A 20,624-nucleotide genomic window follows, 5' to 3' on the forward strand; every position below is an offset into this window, starting at 1 on the left:
ATACCCACATCTACAAGCCAAGGTTGAAGTAGATGCAACATTATTTTACATCTATCTATGCCTATGTCAAAATAGGAGAAAATATTTTCTTTAAAGATTTAAGGGAAAATATTTTCGGGATCGATTACCCACCCCATCACCTACACCTACCCCAACCTTGGCTACCCACCCCACCCTTGCCCCTGCTCCCGGCCATCCCCACCCACCTTTACGCTACCCCATGCTCCCCCGCACCCCACACCCACCAACACCGCCCACCCCACTACCACCACCACCCGGCCCCCTCCGGATTTTCTATTTCATACATTTTATTTTAGTTTTGTAAAATGAATTTTTTTTTTCTTATAATGCCCACCCTAACCTTACCGCACCCCCCCCCCCCCCAAAACAATCACCATCACCACCACCCTGCCCTATCCCACCTCGAATTTTCTATTTCATAATTTTTAATTATAAATATCTAAAAAAATTAATTTAATTTGACAAAAGAAAAAATTACGCTATAATATAGGATAATTCATAACTAACCCACCCATTTATCACCCAACCCATGTTTTACCCATATGAAATATGGACGGGTTGAAATCCAACCCATTTTTGTTTAAACCATTTTTTAACCTGCCCAAATCCAATCAAACCCACTCATTTGCCACTCTTACCTATGTCAATGCACACGTAAAATGGCGGCAACCTCGGTTAAACTGTCTTTTCCCTCTTTTTGAACATAACATTTTTAAGAAGTTTTTATTTGTAAATACATTGTGTTTTGCTAGGTGCCATGTGAAAAGGGCATCGAACTTGGCCCTTACAGGCTACGGTTCTCTACTGTATCTAACAAAAAGCATACAAATCTAAATGTCCTAATCAGAATTTGATCAAGATGGGGTTGACCTTTTTTTCAATACTACTTTTACTATATAGACAAATTGCAAAGATTTTAGGACCAAAAGAGAAGTGAGTCAAGCAGGATCCAGTTCAAAGGAGGGGGTGGGTGGTCCTAACTCATCTAAGAATCAGACAATATCTGAAAGGATCATTTGTATTGTAGTTGTTTCGCACATTTCTAGGACCAAATTAAACAGACAACTAAAATCAGACCGTATCTTGGGTCAAAAATAGGAATTGCATGCATGTCTATATTTCACTATCAAAGCACCGTTAGCTAGCTGGCCGAAATACAAAATCTAAATGAGGATGCTGAAAGGCCAAAAATGCTCAGGAGTGCCTATGTTGCTCTATAAAAGATAAAGAAAAAAGATACGATCAAAGTGCATATCATGGTGAACATGCTGTCACGACCCAGCCCCGTGGGCCGCGACTGGCACCCTACCTGGGTACCCAGACCGAATCACACATTCATTTTTAAATCCAAACTTATTTCATAATTTTTCGAAATCATATCGAACATAATTGATATCAAATATGTCTTAAGCGGTCGTGCCAAATCAAAATATCATATCAAATACAAACTGAGCGGCGGAATGGACATCGCCGGTCAAAAGTGCAAATATAAGCATAAGGGCCATTTGGGGCCAGCATAACAAACAGACCGCCTTAAGACCAGAAAACGGAATCAGACAAACATACATAGGACCCTCGCCCCACATATATGACTACAGGCCTCTACGAACTCAAAACAAAGACATATGGCGAGACAGGGCCCCGCCGTACCCAAATAGTCAAATATACCGAATATATACAAAGCAAAAAGAGTCTGTACCAAAAGTGGACTCCGGATCAAATAGGAGTACTCCGGAATAGCAAGAAGTGAAGCCTACTGCGGAGGATCACCGATATCTGCACCTGCGGGCATAAAACGCAGCCCCCGAAGAAAGGGGGTCAGTACGAAATATGTACTGAGTATGTAAAGCACGGAGTACAGAAATATGGATCAAAACCGATAGCAAATCAAATGTCAAAGTGGAGTACAATTGGGTATGTCAAAGTCTGTATCGAAATCATATACGTATACATAATGCAATTGAAATCATGCAAACGCTTAGGAACGTGGTCGCCACTCCGACGCTGGGGCCACACACATCATAACACCAGAAGGTTTCAAATCTCCGTACATCCCCGAACACAAACATAATCATAGGTGAGCGTATCGCATCACGAGCCATATCACAGCATAACTCCAAACGGAACCCGGCCCTATGGCGAAGCCTCGGGAACCGTAACACAGCATACGACCGAATTATCATAAGGCGCACGAATCAAAACCGGCCCGGGAACCGGTGAACGAAGTCATAATAAGGCACGAGCGGAGTCGTGAGCAAACAAATGCAAATCGTACTTCAAAATAGTTTTCCAAAACGAAGTAAACCCATAGGTCATATCATAATGCAAAATAGTCGGATACTTAGCCGATATAAAGTTTCATTCATCAAAACTTTTTCCAAAATAATTTGTGTAGCTCAGAATGTAGCTTAACCTATCGTAATTGTCGAAACATATCCCATAGACGGGAATTCCAACATCGAAAGTGCCATTCCAAACGTTATTCAAAAGGACAGCCCAATAAGACAAATAGGGCGTCTCGGGGTTAGCGGGCCCACCTCGAGTCAAAGTGAGGTGGCGAACATATTTTTTTACGAACATTTATATGCCAGGGGTCATACATAATCATTTCTAGGTTACCCGACCACATTTCGATAGGTTTCGGAAGAATGGTGGCATTTTAGCCAAAATAGAGCCCTTAGGCTTCAATTGAATTGAATGAATAGTAACTTTTCTGTGGATCGGGTTTCGAGGAACAGAAATGCTCCGGAAGGTCTCATATTCGACTAACATACTAGGATATGCCAAATGAAGGAGTGGGAAGCTTTACATACCTCACAGACGTCGTAAGCTCTCCCGAAAGTCCAGTTCCGTTTCGTCAAAAATCTGCAAATGGTCAAAGTTACCAATTGAGATTCTTAGGCTTAAAAATGCCCTTAACTTCAATTTTGCCTACCGAAATTTCGGCAGCATTTCCCCTATAAATCTAACATCCCCGAGGCTTAGCTCGGCTCAAAATACATCAACCACAACAGCCCACACGTTAACAAACAACACAAACAACAATCAAACCATTCTAGCTTCAAAGTTCTACTTTGTTATCTAAGTTGGCAACTTTCATTTAAACTTTCAAAACTCCAATTCTAAATCTACATAATTGTATTCATTTCCACATTCAAACTTATACAATCACATCCTAACTACAATCCAAGCCATACACGAAATTACACCAAAATCCATTATTTTCCATAATCCTTCAAAACATCAAAAATTCACGACGAACATTCTACCTCACGTCGTTTCATTCCGAATTCATTAACATCATTATAGATTCATATCTAAAGTCTCTAGCACCTTAAATATACAATGATATACATAATGATACCGAAGGTATACGCTTTCCGATAATATCCAAAAATCATTTTTCAACGCCAATTTCATTCATCAATTAATCATTCACGACCTAAGGGTCACAACAACACATTATACCAACTTAAACAAGATCAATTCACATCGTTTTTCCTCTCTATGGCTCACGGCCAATACACACTATACACACACACCCACGGCTTTCTATTTACATCAAAATTACGGGATTTCCCTCTATTTCCAATCCTTAACATATTCACATCAATTCTATAACATTAAAGGGTAAGAATTCTCACCTTTTCTTGAAAACCCGACTTGTCGTAAACGTCGTTCTTGCGCCAAACTAATTATACCCCGTTGAAGAGGGCCTTGAGTACTTCACAAATATGTGAAAACTTTGGATTTTTGGATCAACAATAGAACTTGGGAATTTCTTTTTCTTTTCTTTTTTTGGGTTCGGCCGAAGTCCTTTGTGGGGTGGTTCTTGAAATTTTTGATCTAGTTTTCTTGATAATGGCTAAGCATACATAGTATATATCCTTTTAGGGGTCATGTGCATAGCATATGACCCTTTTAAAGTGGCTTGGGCCAATAGACATGGCCGGCCCCCTTCAATTGTTGGGCTTCAACTTTGGGTCATAATTTTCCTTGGCCCAATTAGTTAAAGTCTCGTTTTGTAACTCCCGAAACTAATTTCCGACATTCCAAATTTACCCTCGGCCTTTCCCGATGTCTTGACATTAAGAATTCCATAACCAACATAGTCACATTTACTAAAATCAAATTATGTCCTTCTAACACCCAAGTCGTAATTATTTCTCGATTTTCAATTATACGAAAACACGGGACATAACACATGCATTGAGCTTCGACCCTTTTAAGTCAGCAATATTCTTAAAGAGATAAGTGAAGCAAAAAGATAACATTTTTTTTGGGCTGAATAAAGCTGCATTAAATTAAAAGTCGTTACAAGCTGGGATTGATAGAAAAGATGCAAAGTGCGTAAAGTAGAGGAAATAAAGGGTGGGGGATGATTCCAAATAATGAGAAAGTTCAGTGAAAGTATTTCATGTTGATTTTCTTAAGTGAGCGACTTTTCATTTCCTTGTTTTGTTTTTCGCCTTTCGTCTCTCGTAGCATGTCAATTACCTTGTGTTGAGCATGAATTTGGTCCACGTTGATTCTCGAGAAGGATTTTAGTGAGTTTATAAGCAAACGCCCACATTTTAAAATAAGTCCAAAAGCGCTTTGAATATCCTATGCTTATAAGGTGGATATATAAATAAAACATTTCGCCCTTGCGAATAAGTTCGAGGAACTAATATTTATTTGGTATTAATTTCTTTTTAAATATCAAATAACGAATTAATGAAAGGTTAGTGGTTAAGTGCCCATAGAAACACTACTATTTTAATTTTAAACAAAACAGTTGTATCCTATCCTAAACCGGTACACCTTTACTGATGGAAGGGGTAAACTAATTTTCGGCAAAGGGTCAAAATGGGCAATCATGTCCTTGTCGTTACACAATTGACACACATTTGTCCTTGTACGTAGTTTGTGAAATGACTTATTTTTTTTTGTCCCTTTTCACTAGCGGAGCCATTAAAAAATTTAAAATATATATGAAAAAGGTTCAAATTTACCCCCTCTATTTTGTGAATATTTACGTCTTCCTTTACTATAACAATTTGGGCTAATATTGCACTCTTTCACTAAGGGCTCCATTTTGAACCTTAATTTGTGCATATTATAACCACAAATGGTACTTGACAATTGATCAAACCTCCTCTTATATAAATCATTTTATAGAGATGATATTTATATATATATATATTACCGAGCCCAACTAATTTAAAATTAAGATATAATTGATTGATTTTATAAATTAGGAATTGGATAAAAGATCAAAATCTTAAATGGTCCATAGCAATAAGAATCATCAATATTATTGCAGTTGTATTGCACATTTACTGGGACCGAAAGATAAAAAGGGAAGTTATGATTGTGATTGGCATGGCTCTCCAATCTCTCTTGTTATAAGGAATTTTGTTTTCTAGTTATGTCAGCCTTTGAATGCTCAGAAGTGTGCAAAACTGTCAACCAATGGACCTAATTCTATTCTAAAGGAAATTTGCTAAGAAGTTTGAATTCTATGTACTGATAACTTAAGAAAATATTTATACAATCATGGGTCGTTTGGTTATGGAAATTAGGATATTATATCCTGTTAAAATTTGGAATACATTTATCCGTGTTTATTTATGGATATTAGCTAGAACCAGTATAAAAATTTTACACAAAATCTTGGTATTATCATCCCGTATATGGTATAGAATTATAATATGAGGATATCCTTATTTTGAACCAAACGATCTCTCATGCTGGTAATTACAAGTAAGATCAATTTCTAACCTATTAAAATGTTTTTCTAATCTACTTTTACAAGTTAAACTACATCAATAATGTTTACACTGTTGGTTTTTCAAATTTTAGGGAGTTAGAATTCAACAAAACCTATTGTTTCGGCATTGAACTATATATGCCAAACATTTAAATGTGTATATACGTATAATAAGATAATAAGTACTGCTATGCTAAGCTTCGGTGGCAGAATTATTTGGTATTTGTGACTAGAAAAAAGTACCGGTAAAATAGTCTACGTGTTTATAAGTTAGCCGAAAACCATCATTAATAAAAAAAGATATTAAGTACTACTCATTCAGTGCTGATTCTAAATTCTGAATTTGCATATATAGCTTTTAGCACCTATGGATTAGCCTTATCTAATTATGATGAGTAACGTATTTATTGTGCAATGTGCGTCTCATCGAAGACAAATTAAACGCTATTTGCTGCTAAGCGTGACTTAGGTTTCTGCTGAAATGATGACTAAATCAGTCCTCCATCGTTAAAAAAGAAGAGTGCATTTTCTTTTTGAACAAATCAGCCATATCTTGATTCTTTCTTCATTTAACCATCATTAGTTAGTCACTAAGATAGTTTGATGAATTGAGAGGATACACACGAATAAAAATGACGCGCGAGAAGAGACCCTTCAATCATTAATCAATGTGCTCACTTCTAAATTGTTTCTTCAAATGATTGTTCACTGACTTTTCCACCCTTTTAAAATTATTTAAGTACTAAGTAAACGATTTAATTCTGGCACTTCAATTCCCTTAATGACTGATTTAATTGTTTATTTGAATGGCGGGGTTAATGGTTCATTAAGTCCTCTTTATTGATTGATTTAGGGCTCGTGAAGTCCTCTTTGACACCTCCTGATTCTCGACCTATATAAATCAGCCTTCTTGGTGAATTACATACACATAAAAAAAAAAAAAAAAAAAAAAAGACCTCTCTTCGTCTCTTGTTCTTTGAGTTTGTTTGGGCTCATAAAATTCATAATTACTCTTCCTCGCGAACATAATTCTAAAAGAAAAGAACCTTGACGAATAATTGCAAGTTTAGTGGAATTTGGAATTAGACGTTAATGAATGTCCACTAAAAGTCTCATGCATTCCGTGAGTAATGAATGTACGAATAAAGTCTCATATTAAAAGTTGATAAAAAAAAATAAGAAAAAATACAGATAAAGTATAAAAACACTCTTAATCAATAGCAGAGTAAGAAATTCTAGCAAGGGGATACTAAAAAAATAATAATCAAATAATGATATATCAAGAAGCTTCCGTTATAATTCAATTAAACTCGTTCATCACCTTTAGCCCCGATCTTAATAATGCTTTTTCGGGAAATCATAAAAGCTTGGTCCAAAGCAATAACATCACATCATGTTAACTGCGTGTTTGGACTGACTTAGCTCAAACTTGTATCAAAGCCAATTGTTCATGAAGACAAGTATAAAAAGGGTGAAAAGTGATTCTTGTGTTGCAGTCCATGAAGAGCTACCGAACAAGTGTAACATAAAGCTTGGAGCGTGCAGGTTTACTGCTTTTGCCTATAGTTTGGGAAGTACAGAACGAGGAGTCTGTCTGTTTTGATGGGCATAAATACTCATATGATGTGGTAAATATCGTATTGTACATAATTCGAAAGAAAAATTATTGTGTAAAAAAAATGGTGGCTCGGTGCACAAAATATTTTGCATTAGCAGGGTCCGGAGAAGGGTCGCATCCCAAAGGGTGTTATGTAAATGGCCTATCCTAAGACAAACATTAGTAATATTGTGTATGCACTTAAAATCTCATATTATAAATTAATTTAAAATTAAATAATTAAACTACATATAAAGTGTAACATACCTTAATAATGTAAACATATAAAATGTAACACACCTTAATAATGTAAGGACTTAAAACAAATAATATCACATCATATATACTACGAATGTAAAACTAATCATGGTCTACTTTTTCTTCGTTATCCTTTTATCACTGTGTCTATGCGCAAGGTTCTATCCCGTAGCTATGATTATGAACCTGTTTATTATAGGCTATATAAGCCTATAACAAGACAAATAGATCACTAAGGTAAAAAGAAGAAAAATACAATTCAAAATGTTCTTGCTCATCATCAAGGATGATGCAATTGTGGGCCCAGTTTCCACTAATGGTTTGCGAACCAACCAGAGCCTAGGTAAAGTGAAAATAAAATTAAAAAGCCTTTTTGATCTTTTGATTGTCCGAGGCCTAATTCATAGCCTTTCCTTCTTGGATTGATATCCACAAATTACTTCATCATTCATTGTTTTATTCCAATTTCTGTCCACGCTTTCATTTGATACAACTCTCGACTCGTCGCTTATTGTACAACTCGCTTCTCATCATTTTAATTACGTGTTATAATCACTAAAAAAAACAACACGAATAATGGTAGAAAATCAATCCGTAATTTATATTGATGTATGATGGTCAATATATACAAAGTAGGTATCTAACTGCCAGCATAATACTATGCTAAATTATAGGACCTAATTAATTATACATAAGGAAGAGATCACGCCTAATATACATTTGTTAATTATGAAAAGATTATGCTAATATTTACATTGACTATTTCATAGTCTATCACACCCCCGCAGTCGAAGCGGGAGGTTGTCGTACGCTCAGACTGTCCCTGAAATCATCAAAAAGTACGCGTGAAAGACCTTTAGTGAAAATATCTGTAATCTGGTAACGGGACGGGACGGGACGTGAAGAACACGAACTTCTCCACGGGCAACTTTTTCACGTACGAAATGTATGTCCATCTCAATATGTTTAGTGCGTTGGTGCTGGACTGGGTTACCTGATAGTTATATGGCACTAACGTTATCACAATAAACCAATGTAGCCGTCCGGATGGGACAACGGAGCTCCAAAAGAAGGTTTCGAAGCCAACAAGACTCAGAAACGACATTAGTCACACCACGGTATTCGGCTTCGGCACTCGACTTAGACATAGTAGGTTGTCGTTTGGATGACCATGAGAGTAGATTATCGCCAAGGAAAACACAGTAACCGGATGTGGATCGGCGAGTTTCTGGACACCCACCCCAATCTGCATTTGTATAAGAAACAAGAGAGGCAATAAAGGATTTGTACAAATGGAGACCAAACTCAAGAGTACCCTGAATGTATCGTACTATGCATTTAAGAGCATTCATATGTTCAACTTTTGAATCGTGCATGTGAAGGCATACTTGTTGAACCGCATAGGAGATGTCTGGTCTTGTGAACGTAAGGTACTGCAACGCGCCGGCCAACTTACGATATTGAGTGGGATCATCGCAAGAAGGCCCGGCAGTGGCGCCAAGTTTGGCTTTGGTGTCGACCGGTGTCTGACTTGGCTTACATGCAGTCATGCCTGCACGCTCTATAATATCTGCTGCATAATTTTTCTGAGAGAGAAACATGCCATGTGAAGTACGAGTGACAAGCCGACCGGGCTACGACACATGTTGTACACAAATGAATGGGAGTCGACAAGGCGACATAACGTACCAACTACATACAACTGTCTACAGACCCTTTAATGGGATAGAAAACTGTAGAAAGGACGGGACGGGGCCCTGCCATACCCATATACGCATGTACATCTCAAAATAGCATACCAAAATAGACCGCAGCTCCGTATCAAGTGGAGCGCACTGAATACACCTGAGGGGAAATCCTACTGAGCTGGATTGTCTCTCTGTCTACCTGAACCTGCTGGCATGAACGCAGCCCCCCGGCAATAGGGGAGTCAACACGGAAAATGTACCGAGTATATAAGGCATAGGAACATAAGTACATAAGAATCATGAAACATCTGGGAACATCTGTAGAACAGGATAGTGCCTCTAAGGGCGCATGATATGCATAGGTCATAATATATAATAGTGCCAAGAAACGTACGACCCGATCCATATATCATATAATAGTGCCGAGGAACGTACGACCCGATCCATATATCATATAATAGTGCCGAGGAATGTACGGCCCGATCCATATATCATCATCTCTGTGTACCAGCTGATCAGGTGGTAGTGCGTATATAACGCCTATCCATTTCCCCATACCCAATATACATATAATATACGCGTATATAACGCCTTCTGGTCAAGGGTCAATATGCATATGTATAATGAGTGCAATGCATAAACATAATGAGTAACTAGAGCTCTGGGAGTGACATAAGGTCATACTACCTCCGATAAATATCTTTTGGGCTAACATCGTCTATATATGGAATCTCTGCCAGTTTCCTGAGTCCATTCTATTTGCGACGGTTTGATGCGTTTAGCTTCTAATCCTATCGTATGGTAAAGAACGTATACTTATACTTGGGTACTCGCGAGAAAAAGCACTTAATCTCCCAAAAACTCGGGTATGGATTTCCATGCTAAGTGAATAAACCACCAACAAGCCAAAGACTTCCTTGTGACGAAAACTGGAGGTGTAACACGTGGTGTGTGTTATTTACAGATGACATAGTTTTCATTAATGAGACACGTAGTGGAGTTAACGATAGGCTGGAAGTTTGGAAAACGACGTTAGAGTCTAAAGGTTTCAGGTTAAACAGGATTAAGACTGAATACATAGAGCGCAAGTTCAGTGATGTGACGCAAGAGAAAAATGTGGAAGTGAAGATCGAGGCACAAGTTATACCTAAAAGAGGAAGCTTCAAGTATCTTGGGTCCGTAATACAAGGGGACGGGGAGATTGATGATGACATCTCACACTATTAAAACAGGGTGGATGAAATGGAGGCTCGCCTCCGGGGTGCTTTGCCATAAGAAGGTGTCGCCTAGGCTAAAAGGTAGGTTCTATAGGGTGGTGGTTAGACCAACATTATTGTATGGGGCAGAATGCTGGCCAGTCAAGAACGCCTATGTTCAAAAGATGAAGGTAGCGGAGATGAGGATGCTCAGATGAATGTGTGGGCATACTAGGAGAGATATGATTAGAAATGAAGTTATATGGGAAAAGGTCGGAGTGGCCTCTGTGGTGGACAAGATGAGGGAAGCAACACTGAGATGGTTTGGGCATGTGAAGAGGAGGAGTGAGGATGCACCAGTTAGGAAGTGTGAGAGATTGGTGGTCGCAGAAGTTAGGAGAGGTAGAGGTAGGCAGAAGAAGAATTGGGGGAGGTGATTAGACAGGACATGGCACAGCTTGAGCTGACTGAGGACATGACCTTAAATAGGAAGATTTGGAGATCGAAGATTAGGATAGAAGGTTAGTAGGTACTTGAGTTTTGTCGCGTTGTGTGTGTGTCGGGGGGTGGGGGGGGGGGGGGGGGAGGAGAGGGCTAGCCATTTCCATCTCCTTTTTATTTTTATTTTTAAAGTGGTGGTATCTAGGTATCGTGTAGAGTATTATCCTTATGTGTGTATTACTATATGTTGCTCCATTTATTTTCTACCTTGATATTTTGCTGCCTGTATTGACTATGTTTTTAGCCGAAGGTCTATCGGAAACAGCCTCTCTACCCCAAAAAGGTTGAGGTAAGGTCTGCGTACATCCTACCCTCCCCAGACCCCACTTTGTGGGATTACACTTTTTTTTTTTTTTGTATTTCTAGTTCTTAAATTGATTCTTTAAATTTGTTGTTTCTCTAAAGTTAAAAACTGTTGTCTTGAGAGAAATATTTAGATTAATGGTAGAAGATTTAGGTAAAGAAAGACATAAAAGATTAAGTAGGCGTTTAGTCATAGACACCCAAAAAAAAAAATCACTTGTTTTGGAATGTCTGAAGTTGGAGTTGGTGCTGGACTGGGTTACCTGATAGGTATATGGCACTAACGTTATCACAATAAACCAATGCCGTCCGGATGGGACAACGGAGATCCAAAAGAAGGTTTCGAAGCCAACAAGACTCAGAAACGACATTAGCCACACCACGGTATTCGGCTTCGGCACTCGACTTAGACATAGTAGGTTGTCGTTTGGATGACCATGAGAGTAGATTATCGCCAAGGAAAACACAGTAACCGGATGTGGATCGGCGAGTGTCTGGACACCCACCCCAATCTGCATCTGTATAAGAAACAAGAGAGGCAATAGAGGATTTGTACAGATGGAGACCAAACTCAAGAGTACCCTGAATGTATCGTACTATGCGTTTAAGAGCATTCATATGTTCAACTTTTGGATCGTGCATGTGAAGGCATACTTGTTGAACTGCATAGGAGATGTCTGGTCTTGTGAACGTAAGGTACTGCAACGCGCCGACCAACTTACGATATTGAGTGGGATCATCGCAAGAAGGCCCGGTAGTGGCGCCAAATTTTTCTGAGAGAGAAACATGCCATATGAAGTATGGGTGACAGCAATACCCAGAAAGTAGCTTAAAGGGCCCAAATCCTTCATAGCAAATTCGGCACTAAGCAGAGACATGATGGATTTTCTGAGAGCATTTGAAGAAGCTGTGAGAATAATATCAGCAACATATAGCAGAATGTAAGCAATGTCAGAACCTCGACAATAAATAAAGAGAGAGTGATCAGATCGGCTATGTGAAAAGCCAATAGTGGAGACATAGTCTGAAAAATGTTGGTACCATGCACGAGGAGCTTGCTTAAGCCCATATAACGATTTCTTCAAGAGACAGATATGATGAGGATGTTTTGGATCCTTAAATCCAACAGGTTGATGCATATAAACAGTCTCATTAAGATTACAGTGTAGAAAAGCATTCTTGACATCTAACTGATAAATGGGCCAAGAGTGTGCAAGTGCAATGCTCAATACAGCACGAATAATAGCCTGTTTGACAACCGGACTGAAAGTCTCATTGCAATCGACTCCAACCTATTGAGACCTGCCATCACCTACAAAACGGGCTTTGTGCCTCTCAAAAGAACCATCAGATTTCTTTTTATGACGAAAAATCTACATAGAACGAATAAGATTCACATCAATGAGATGGGGTACCAACTCCCACATCTTATTTTTAATTAGAGCATCATATTCATCAACCATGGCATCTTTCCAATTGGGGTCATTTAAAGCACTCGCCGAATTTCGCGAGATGGGCGAAATGCAAGTATGGTGGAAGTATTTAAATTGAACGGTCGTTTGGGCTTATAAATCCCATGTTGGCTTCTAGTGACCATGTAGGTGGGTTGCTGGGCAGTGGTAACAGGTGCAGGGATTGGGCCGGATGGCAGTGGGCCAGCATTGGGGGGAAGGGACGCTGGACTTGGTATGGACAAAGGGTCGGACTGGACTGCAAGGGAATGGGCCAGGGGTGACGGGTCCGTAGCTGGCGTGCTACTGGACGGCTGGTTTGGGGATGCTATCGGGTGGGCCGTGGGCTGAACGGGTGGATTGGGCCCTGACAGAAAGTGCAAAGTGTATGGAGAAATCCCATGGTCCAAAAAATCATAAGAAGTTGGGGTTGGTTTGTATAAGTTTGAGAAGGGAAATTGAGTTTCCTCAAAGATGACATGCCTTGATATTATGATTTTGTTGCTTGATAAATCATAACATTTATATCCCCTATGGTTCAACGGATATCCCAAAAATACACACGGGGTGGACCTTGCTTGCAACTTATTAATAGTTGTAGATGGGAAAAGAGAATAGCATAGACATCCAAAAACCCGGAGATGAGAATAGGAGGGGGTTCGTTGATAGAGAATTTGCGTTGGTGATTTATACCCAAGGACTTTGGTGGGAAGTACATTAAGGAGATATGTGGCCATTTGGAGAGCATGATGCCCAAAAGAAGGGGGCATGAAGGAGTGGGCAAGAAGAGTGCGCACTATGTTGTTAATGGATTTAATTTTTCTTTCCGCCTTACCGTTTTGAGGAGAGGTATGAAGGCAAGAAAATCTGAAATTCAAACCATTGGAGGTGCAAAAAGATTGAAAAAGCCCATTATCGAACTCCCGCCCATTATCACATTGAATGTTTTTTATGTCTCTTTCGAATTGAGTTCGTATTAATGCCTTAAAAGATAGAAAAATAGAATAAACTTGGGACTTGTTAGAGATCGGAAAAGTCCAAAGAAAATTACTATAATCATCAAGAAAGAAAACATAATAGCGGTGCCCATTAGAACTCAAAACAGGAGATGTCCATAAATCACTATGAACGATATCAAATGGCATAGTAGTAAATGACAATGAATTATGAAATGGCAATTTAACGTGTTTCCCCAAAGGACAAGAGGTACAAAAAGAAGTTCGGGCCTTATTACATTGAATTAAAGCATTACTACGAAGGGAACTAAGGATAGCATTTCCCGGATGCCCAAGGCGAGAATGCCATAAGCTAGGTGCTGCGGCAATGAAGGTTGATGGCGAAGTGGTCCGTTTTGTGGCAGTGATAGGATACAATTCCCCGGTGCTCTCATATTTCATTAGGCAGCTCCCCGTCGGTAAATCCTTCACAGAAAACCCAAGAGGATCAAACTCAACAGAAACATTATTGTCCTTAGTGAATTTACGTACGGAAATAAGGTTTTTGATGAGTTTTGGAGCATGTAAGACATTTTGGAGATGTAATGGGGGATTAGGTGGGGTTAGAGATGTATGACCATAGCCACGAATTGGAATAGTGCTACCATTACCAAAGACAATTCCAGAATTCTTGCTCAAATTAAAATAAGACATGAGAGTACCTGTGTTGGCAGTCATGTGGGAAGTCGCTCCGGTGTCCATGTACCAATTATCATCTGGTTGATGCATAGACAAAGTGTGCATGGCGGCCTCTACGTCTATTGGAGTATACCCAGAATAGGATGGACCATGCATAGAATAGGCCTGCTGAGATGGGCGTGGACCTGCACCGAGAATTCCATTGGGCCTTAGAGTCGAGAGACGCTGCTGCCATGGCCTTGTCGGATACGGACAAGGGGGCAGTGCCCACTGCTGCGGTGGCCAGGCAGGCCAGTAGTAGCCCCCTGCTGGTGGCTGGGCTGTCAGCGATTGGTGGTGGCTGGTTTGTCCGCCACTGCCGCGGCCAGATTTCCTGCGGTTGTTGGTGCTGTTATTTCCCTTTCCCTTGTTCTTGTTGTAATTCCTGCCACGATTATTATCACGATTGTGATAATTACGGTTGGTTGAATTATTGCTGCCTCCAGGTGGCAGTGGGGGAGCATCATTATCGGCAATGAGGGCCGCGGGACCAGAATCGCGGGCTCGTTCCTTGGCAACGGCGTCTTCGAGCTTGAGTCTGGAACACAGTTTAGAGAAAGAGGGCAGCACGTCCTTTTGTTGGATGGTTGTGACAAAGTGTGCATATGTTTCCGGCAAGCCCGCAAGGAGGCGTAAAACCAGACGTTGGTCGTTCACCGGCGGCCCCACGTTGTCAAGCTGATCGGCGAGGGACTTCAGCTTATTATAATAAGCCATAACCGATCCGAAGTCGGACATTTTTGTGGTGGTGAATTTTGTTTCAAGGTACGCTGCCCTTGAGTTCTTGTTATCTTGGAAAATCTGAGCAACTCGGTTCCAAGCTTTCTCCGCAACATCATCCGCCACGAGAATAGAGGTAAGAATAGCATGGGATACGGTGGCATCTATCCATTGGAGGACCACCGCATCGAGCCGTTTCCAGAGCGGAAGATCGGCCGCCTTCGTTGCGTTGTATGCGATGAGTTCGGTGGTGTCAGTTGGTGGTATGATATGCCCAAGTACGGAGTGGACGCGGGCTAGAACCTTGAAGAGTGTCGCCCATTCGTGATAATGGTTGGTTTCCATGTCAAGGGTGATTGGTATTAAGGATTTCACATTCGTGACAGTCAAAGCAGAATGGAAATTTTTGTCAGCCATTGAAGAGAGGTGAGGGAGGAAGAAGGCGACGGCTAGCTTTAGGAAGAAGGCGACGGCTAGCTTTAGGAAGAAGGTGACAGCTAGGTTTAGGAGGTGAGGAAGGAAACCTAATCTGATACCATGTAGGAAATCAATCTGTAACCTGTATTGATATATGATAGTCAATATATACAAAGTAGGTATCTAACTGTCAGCATAATACTAGGCTAAATTATAGGACCTAATTAGCTATACATAAGGAAGAGATCACGCCTAATATACATTTGCTAATTATGAAAAGATTATGCTAATATTTACATTGACTATTTCATAGTCTATCAAGAACACCGGCATTAAATTTATATATAATATTGTATTTTGATAATTTTATTTGATGTATATATTGTTGAATCTTCCATATTCTTCTATCGCGTCATTGTGATGTAAAGAAATATCTCATATTTCGATAAGATTTGGACCTAATATCTCTATAACGAAAGGTGTCGATAAGGGAAGATTCAACAGATTAAGGTGAAGGTGCTTAGGAAAAAAGGTTATAAGCTTGACATAATGTTTAACCTAAAGTTGAGGTGTATAAAGCAAAAGGCATTATATTCCATTCACGTAGAATTCACATAAAAGTCACATTCTAAGAAGTGTATTTGGAATCTCATCTGAGTGTAGAATTATTTCGTACGTACCAGTAAGTGGTAATAAATAGTCTTACAGCATGTCAATTGGTCAAAAGACGTAGTCAATTAAATCCCTTGTCGAAAAATTATACTGTGTATTTTTTTATATATGTATATCATCAACACTAGAAGACCTTCTAACATAGACAATTAAGGATGTACAAAGAATTTCTTAAGTCATGGGTTGAAATCCTAATCGTAAGATTTTAGCATTTTTTTGAATCGTTTTTGGTTTCTAGTCCTTCCTCGGCCCCTACTTTTTAAGTAATATTATAATATAACGTTGTCAAGATATAAAAGTTAACCATATTGTATTACAAGTAGGCATAGAATCTTTTGACAATTTTTTTTATATGAAGGGATAAGTAGATTCATTATCATGCTTCATGCAATGTAAAGTCTCCACAAGTTGAATTGCTGTAAAAAGAAATAAAGTAGATTCACTTATCATGTAATGTAAAAGGTCACCACTAGTTGACTGCTTTTGGCGAAAAAATAGGCCCCTGGGCCATGAAAAATATTTCATTAATTATCAACAACTGTTTATTTAGCATTTTGGTATGCTGAAAAACTACTCAAGTATTTAATTTCAGATGAAATAATAAATTTCATTCATAAAATTTCAATTTTTTTTCCAAGTAAAATTCATGTCTAAACAAATTCTCTCTTTTAAATTCAACTTCAAATACTTTTTTTTTTAGTTTCAACCTAATATTGTCCAAACACATACTAAATTATAACCTTCCTCTTGCATGAGGAATCAGATATCAAAGGATTTGATCTAATAGAAGAGGACATTGCTTAACTGGCTTAGCTATCAAGGTTTTGAATGCCACTGTATGAATCCCTCTTTTTATAAAATTCTTATCTCATGGATAAAACTTATATGGTCAACTTTAAGGTTGAAAAAAAATATAATACAAAAAGGGATAGCAACATTATGATTCGACTTCCATTAGCAGTAATATCTATGATTATCCTCACGTTCTGTGTTTATTATTCCAAAAAAGGACAATACCTAAATTTAGTCATTAATTTGACTTCTCATAAAACCAAAAGCTTAAGTGGAGGTGTTCATATCATTATTAGTAATTTACTACTACTAGTAGTTATAAGATAAAATATTTATCTCCCATTTGATGATATAAAAAAGAGGGCACATGCATATCACAACCATGCGTACCGTTGGACCTATCATTAAAAAAAAATCGAGAAGTTTGTTTAATATATCTTGAGTAAAATAATTTTCAGCGCCAAAAGGTGAGTAGTGAACTGTCCCAATAAAACTAGGGAATTCAAGGACAAAAAAAACATCATATTCCCATTTCCATTTGATTGTATTGTCAGTTTCTCACCATATAAAACCATACAACACACCTTGAACAATATTCTTAATTTTCTCCTTTCTTTTTAATTATTCGGTATAACATAGACTTTGATGGTGAATTAAGTAGGTTCTATTTTTATAAGTTCCTATGTAAAACAGAAAGTAAAATTCAGGTTCGTGCCAGAATTTATACTTCAATATCTAAATCAGTAAACCAATTGACCATAAGGAGAGAATCTGGAAAAGAGTGGAAGTGGGAAAAGGATCATTTCTTGTGTGTTATCATGCATTGTTACCTCCTTACTTATGATGTCTTTGTGACTATTTAGAGTAAACCATACTTAGTCCATAAAATGACTTTTCAATTAGTCAGTAAGTAATTATGGACAGGGGTGGAGGGAGGAAGGCGGAAAATTACATGTATGTATACATAGTAGACGTTGAACCCCCATTTGATTTCTTCGTGTGTTTACTTTTTCATATTTGAACGACCGCTTATTGAAAATCCTGACTTCACCACTGATTATGGATCACAAACCTCCATAGTTAACCAAAAGTTTAGAGTTCGAAATATGGAAGTGAAATCGCTTTGGTAGAGAGCGTTCTAATTAACTCCCAAATAACTTATTCCAAGTTGACAAATAACAAATTAATGTATTTATCAAACTTTTATATCACCTTTCACGAGTAATGGCTAAAATAGCTTACATATGATTTCATAATTCTTATTTGCTAGTATAAAATAAAGGTACCTACTTTATCACCGTCCACAGTATCCCAAAAAGACTTTTTAAAAGAAAAACTTAAAGTAGGAAGAAAAAAAGAGAAGAAAATCAAAAATACAAAATAGGAAAAAGAAGAAATTAACACTAGGGGTGGTCTTGACTTTGGTTTTGGTTCAACTTTTACAAAAACATTTTTTGAAAAAAAAAGCTTTATTTTGATTATTCTTCTTTCTTTGTTGGGAAAAACATGTTGATCTGACTTTCAGAAATTAAAATTTGCTTCTCAAGCCAAAAGGCTTTGATTCTTTAATTAAAAAAAAAACAGTACTTTAAACCCACTTTCAACCATTGGGACATACAATGTGACACTTCTTTTCGTCAAATCAATCATTTGCTCTATCATTGCTATATTCCCGTTTAGCTCTATCAAAAAGCTTTATTTTGATTATTCTTCTTTCATTATATAAGCTCAGAAACCATTACCACCCAAAGCCTCATAGAAGAACATTTCTTTCTCCAAACAACACATTGTCAATTTGCCGCATTTCAATTCATAAGGTACTTCCCTCCGTACCCATTTTGCCATAGCCACAAAATTTTACTGTCATCCCGACTTAATTGAGATTGAAGCATAGTTATTACAATTATTATCTTATTATGATCGGTATGATGAACTCTTCTGCACTAATGTGCAAACAAGCATGGCCAAATTTGCTAAACTTGCGAAATTTGCCTCAGAAGGACAAGGTTGTGGTGGTCATGGGAGTCACTGGTGCCGGAAAAACAAAACTCTCCATCGACTTAGCCACTCAATTCAGAGGAGAAATCATAAATTCTGACAAAATACAAGTGTACAAAGGCCTCGATATTGCTACGAACAAAATCACACAAGAAGAACGTTGCGGTGTACCTCATCATCTCCTAGGTGTAATTGATCCTTACAAAGAATTCACCACAAAAAATTTCTGCAACATGGCTTCATTATCCGTTAGCTCTATAACTGACCGCGGTAAACTTCCCATCATCGTTGGAGGATCGAATTCATTCATCGAGGCACTTGTCCACGACAATTCTTATCATTTTAGTACGAGGTACGATTGTTGTTTCCTATGGGTCGACGTGTCAATGAACATACTAAATTCGTTTCTATACGAACGAGTGGACAAAATGGTCGATCAAGGAATGATTAAAGAGGTAAGAAACATGTTTAATCCAAAAAGCAAAGATTACACCAAAGGCATACGTAAAGCAATTGGTGTCCCAGAATTTGACAGTTATTTTCGAGCTGAACTGTCAAATTCCGTGGACATAGAGACACGTGAGAGACTTCTAAAGGATGCTATCAATGAAGTGAAGATCAATAACTGTATACTAGCTAGTAAACAGTTAGAGAAAATTAAAAGATTGATTAACGTTAAGGGATGGAAAGTGCATCGATTAGATGCAACGGAAGTATTCACAAAAAAGAGGAAAGAAGAGGAAGAAAAAGCTGAGGAAATATGGAAGAATATAGTGATGGGACAGAGCACAAAGATTGTGGGTAAATTTTTATGCGAAGATAATAGGAAATCAATGGTTTATACAAGTGATGGGACAGCAAGTTGTGCATTAATCTGAAGACTTTTTTTTTGGTACCTTAGTTGAGCGTGTGATTCGCCAGTTTTGGAGATAACATTCATATATATATCCACCAACAGCTAGCTTTAGCATCATATAGTTTATTTTTATTTTTCACTGATCACTATTGTAACTACATAAAGACTGTAACCCTTTTGCTATGGAACATCAAATAATAATTGACAGAGAGATCTTATACAATACTCCCTCCGTCTCAGTTTATGTGGCACTTTTCGTTTCCCAATAGACAATTTGACTGATTTTTGAAGATAAATTAAATTAGATTAACTAAATATTTTAGTATTAAAGTTTTGATATTAAAAAACAATATTCTTCTCATGTTAATATGATGAAAAAATACATTTTAAAATATTGGTCAAAGTTTACATTGTTTGAATCTCGAAAACCGAAAAGTGCTACAGAAATTGAGGCAGAAGGAGTAAAAATTTATGAATGTTGAGGAATGTTTGCTAGTTCTTTGTGTTTAAGAAATAATTACTACTCCTTGTGTTTCAATTTATGTGTGATTTGAAACGAAGTTTAAAAATGAAAACAAGAATTTTGAATTTTGTGATCTTAAACGGTATGTGTATAATATATCAAAGTACCATTTGAATCTTGTGGTCATAAATATGACATGGAAGGTAGTGCTATTAAGGGCAACATGAGAATGTTGAAATTAAAGGTATTTTTATATTCTTCTAAAT

At 38.0% G+C, this 20,624-nt stretch overlaps 1 protein-coding gene and 1 long non-coding RNA gene across 2 annotated transcripts; one reads left to right on the forward strand and one right to left on the reverse strand.

Moving 5' to 3' along the window:
- Positions 1–1,443: 1,443 nt before the first annotated feature.
- On the reverse strand, positions 1,444–3,956 carry LOC132611040 (uncharacterized). Its single transcript, XR_009571439.1, has 3 exons — positions 3,666–3,956; positions 2,835–2,886; positions 1,444–1,803 (listed from the first exon to the last, which is right to left on the reverse strand). It is a non-coding gene; the product is annotated as an uncharacterized LOC132611040 (long non-coding RNA).
- A 14,855-nt stretch (positions 3,957–18,811) lies between these two features.
- Positions 18,812–20,120, forward strand: LOC132611039 (adenylate isopentenyltransferase 3, chloroplastic). The gene has a single exon (XM_060325455.1). It carries the CDS (start codon positions 18,958–18,960, stop codon positions 19,915–19,917), a length of 960 nt encoding a protein of 319 aa, XP_060181438.1. The 5' UTR covers positions 18,812–18,957; the 3' UTR covers positions 19,918–20,120.
- Positions 20,121–20,624: the final 504 nt, after the last annotated feature.

The sequence above is a fragment of the Lycium barbarum genome, chromosome 9, assembly GCF_019175385.1.
Source record: "Lycium barbarum isolate Lr01 chromosome 9, ASM1917538v2, whole genome shotgun sequence".
Taxonomy (NCBI): Eukaryota; Viridiplantae; Streptophyta; class Magnoliopsida; order Solanales; family Solanaceae; genus Lycium; species Lycium barbarum.